General features: G+C 59.3%; 1 protein-coding gene across 1 annotated transcript in view; it reads left to right on the plus strand.

Moving 5' to 3' along the window:
• The window catches only part of LOC130587424 (PAN2-PAN3 deadenylation complex catalytic subunit PAN2-like), a gene marked incomplete at its 3' end in the record, with an annotated part of 14,659 nt that overhangs the window by 9,019 nt on the left and 2,114 nt on the right, over window positions 1–3,526 (plus strand). Inside the window, 2 exon segments of the mRNA XM_057388394.1 lie at window positions 293–949; window positions 1,992–2,024. Of these exon segments, the coding sequence (XP_057244377.1) occupies window positions 293–949; window positions 1,992–2,024 (690 nt within the window).

The raw sequence follows: 3,526 nt of genomic DNA on the forward strand, positions 1-3,526 counted from the left end.
AGGATGAGGGGACACCTCCGAGCTTCATTGTGGGGTGGAGGAGGGTGAGGAGACACCTCGGAGCTTTGTGGTGTGGAGTAGAGGAGGATGAGGAGACACCTCAGAGCTTCATTGTGGGGTCAAGGAGGATGAGGAGACACCTCGGAGCTTCCTCAAATGGGGTCAAGGTGGATGAGGGGACACCTCAGAGCTCTGTGGTGTGGGGTGGAGGAGGGTGAGGGGACATTTTGGAGCTTCACTGTGGTCCATTCCCACTCAGGATATTCCATAATTCCAGAGCCCAGGGAGCATTTGGATGACACTCTCAGCTGTTGGGATTTTTGCACTGGGCAGTTTTTGGGGTTTTCCTGCACTTTGACCCTCGTGGGTCCATTTCCACTCAGGATATTCCACAATTCCAGAGCCCAGGGATCATTTGGACTATGCTCTCAGCTGTTGGGATTTTCGGACTGGGCAGTTTTGGGGTTTTCCCTCACTTTAACCCTCATGGGTCCATTCCCACTCAGGCCACTCCGTCCAACCACAAACCCCAAACCCCAAATCCCGTTCCTCCTTTCCCTTTAGGCCAATGCCAATTCTGTGAGCCCACCGGGCTGGCCAACCCCGCCGACATCTTCCACGTCAACACTGTGGGGCCGCTGCTGATGACCTTCGCCGTTTCGGCCAGCAAGCAGGCGCTGGCCTTCGGCGACTCCGAGGGCTGCGTCCACCTTTGGGCCGACTCGCCGGACGTCACCTTCAACGCTTACTCGCGGGAAACGGATTTTGCTCTGCCCTGCATGGTGGACACGCTGCCGCAGCTGGATTGGAGCCAGGAGCTGCTGCCGTTGGCGCTGATCCCAGTGCCGCTGACCAGCGAGGCGCTGCTGTCCGACTGGCCGGCCGCCAACTCGGCACCGGCGCCGCGGTAACGGCCGGGGGAGGTGGGGTGGGTGGGGAGGGTGAGAGGGTGAGGAGGGTGAGAGGAGGAGGAGGGTGAGGAAGGCGAGAGGGTGGGGAGGGTGAGGAGGTTGAGGAGGATGGGGAGGGTGAGGAGGTTGAGGAGGATGGGGAGATGGAGAGGATGAGGAGGATGAGGAGGGGAATGAGGAGGGTGAGAGGGTGAGGAGGGTGAGGAGGGTGAGGGGGTGAGGAGAGTGAGGAGGTTGAGGAGGATGGGGAGATGGAGAGGATGAGGAGGGTGAGGAGGGTGAGGAGGGGGATGAGGAGGGTGAGAGGATGAGGAGGATGAAGACGATGAGGCGGATGAGGAGGGTGAGGAGGGTGAGAGGATGGGGAGGGTGAGGAAGGGTGAGAGGATGAGGAGGATGAGGAGGGGAATGAAGAGGGTGAGAGGATGAGGAGGGTGAGGAGGATGAGGAGGGTGGGAGGATGGAGAGGGTGGGGAGGATGAGGAAGGTGAGGAGGGGAATGAGGAGGGTGGGGAGGGTGAGAGGGTGAGGAGGGTGAGGAAGATGAGGAGGATGAGAGGAGGGGGAGGGTGAGGAGGAGGGTGAGCAGGATGAGGAGGATGAAGACGATGAGGCGGATGAGGAGGGTGAGGAGGGTGAGAGGGTGAGGAAGATGGGGAGGAAGATGAAAAGGGTGAGGAGAATGAGGAAGGGGATGAGGAAGATGAGGATGGGGAGGATGGGGAGGATGAGGAGGGGGATGAGGATGAAGGGGATGAGGAAGGTGAGGAGGGGGATGAGTTGAGAGTTGTGGGAATGGAGGATGGGGTCAAAGCTCCCGAGGGGGAGGTGTTGGTAGGTCCCGGCTCTGTTGTATCCATGTGGAATCGAATTTTCCCTCTTTTTGTCCCAAAAACCCTCAGGCCAAAACCACAAAACGCCTCAGCCCAAAACCCATAAATCCCAAAAATCCTCAGCCCAAAGCACCTCAGACCAAAGCCCCAAAACCCTGAAACCCCTCAGGCCAAAATCCCAAAACCCCAAACGCCCAAAACTCCTCAGGCCAAAGCCCCCAAACCCCTCCGGCCAAAACCCCAAAAGCCCAAAAACCCGAAGTCTCTCAGGCCAAAACCCCAAAATCCCAAAACCCCTCAGCCCAAAAGCCCCAAAACTCTCAGCCCAGAACCCAAAAACCCGAAACCCCAAAATCCNGGATGAGAAGGAGGATGAGGAGGGTGAGAGAATGTGGAAGATGAGGAGGATGAGGAAGGTGAGGAGGATGGGGAGGGTGAGGTGAGGAGGATGAGGAGGGTGAGGAGGGTGTGGACGATGGGGAGGATGAGGAGGATGAGGAGGGGAATGAGGAGGATGAGAGGATGAGGAGGGTGAGGAGGGTGAGGAGGGTGAGGAGGATGAGAGGGTGAGGAGGGGGATGAGGAGTGTGAGGAGGATGGGGAGATGGAGAGGATGGGGAGGGTGAGGATGAGGAAGGTGAGGAGGTGAATGAGGAGGGTGAGAGGATGAGGAGGATGAGGGTGAGGAGGACGAGAGGATGAGGAGGGTGAGAGGGTGACGAGAGAGGATGAGGAGGATGGGGAGGATGAAGAGGGTGAGGAGGGTGAGGAAGGTGAGGAGGATGAGAGGATGAGGAGGGTGAGGAGGATGAGAGGGTGAGGAGGGTGAGGAGGGTGTGGATGATGGGGAGGATGAGGAGGATGAGGAGGGGAATGGGGAGGATGAGGAGGATGAGGAGGGGAATGAGGAGGATGAGAGGATGAGGAGGGTGAGGAGGGTGAGGAGGATGAGAGGGTGAGGAGGGGGATGAGGAGTGTGAGGAGGATGAGGAGGATGGGGAGATGGAGAGGATGGGGAGGGTGAGGATGAGGAAGGTGAGGAGGTGAATGAGGAGGGTGAGAGGATGGGGAGGATGAGGGTGAGGAGGACGAGAGGATGAGGAGGGTGAGAGGGTGAGGAGAGTGAGAGGGTGAGGAGAGAGGATGAGGAGGATGGGGAGGATGAAGAGGGTGAGGAAGGTGAGGAGGGTGAGAGGATGAGGAGGATGGGGACGATGAGGATGGTGAGGAGGGGGATGAGGAGGATGGGGAGGGTGAGGAGAATGAGGAGGAGGATGAGGATGGGGATGGATGAGGAGGGTGGGATGATGGAGAGGGTGGGGAGGGTGAGGAGGGGGAGGATGGGGAGGGTGAGGAGGGTGAGGAAGGCGAGAGGGTGGGGAGGGTGAGGAGGATGGGGAGATGGAGGTGATGAGGAGGATGAGAGGAGGAGGATGAGAGGATGAGGAGGGTGAGAGGGTGAGGAGGATGGGGAGGATGAAGACAGTGAGGAGGGGGATGAGGATGAGGAGAATGATGAGGAGGGTGAGGATGGGGACAGATGAGGAGGATGAGGAGGGTGGGAGGATGGAGAGGGTGGGGAGGGTGAGGAGGATGAGAGGGTGAGGAGAGCGAGAGGATGAGGAGGATGGGGAGGATGAGAGGGTGAGGAGGATGGGGAGGGTGAGGAGGGGGATGAGGATGGGGAGGGTGAGGAGGGGGATGAGGAGGGTGGGAGGATGGAGAGGGTGAGAGGGTGATGAGGGTGAGGAGGAGGATGAGGAGGGTGAGGAGGGGGATGGG

The sequence above is a fragment of the Malurus melanocephalus genome, unplaced genomic scaffold, assembly GCF_030028575.1.
Source record: "Malurus melanocephalus ecotype Western Australia unplaced genomic scaffold, MMel_1.1 scaffold_1897, whole genome shotgun sequence".
NCBI lineage: Eukaryota > Metazoa > Chordata > Aves > Passeriformes > Maluridae > Malurus > Malurus melanocephalus.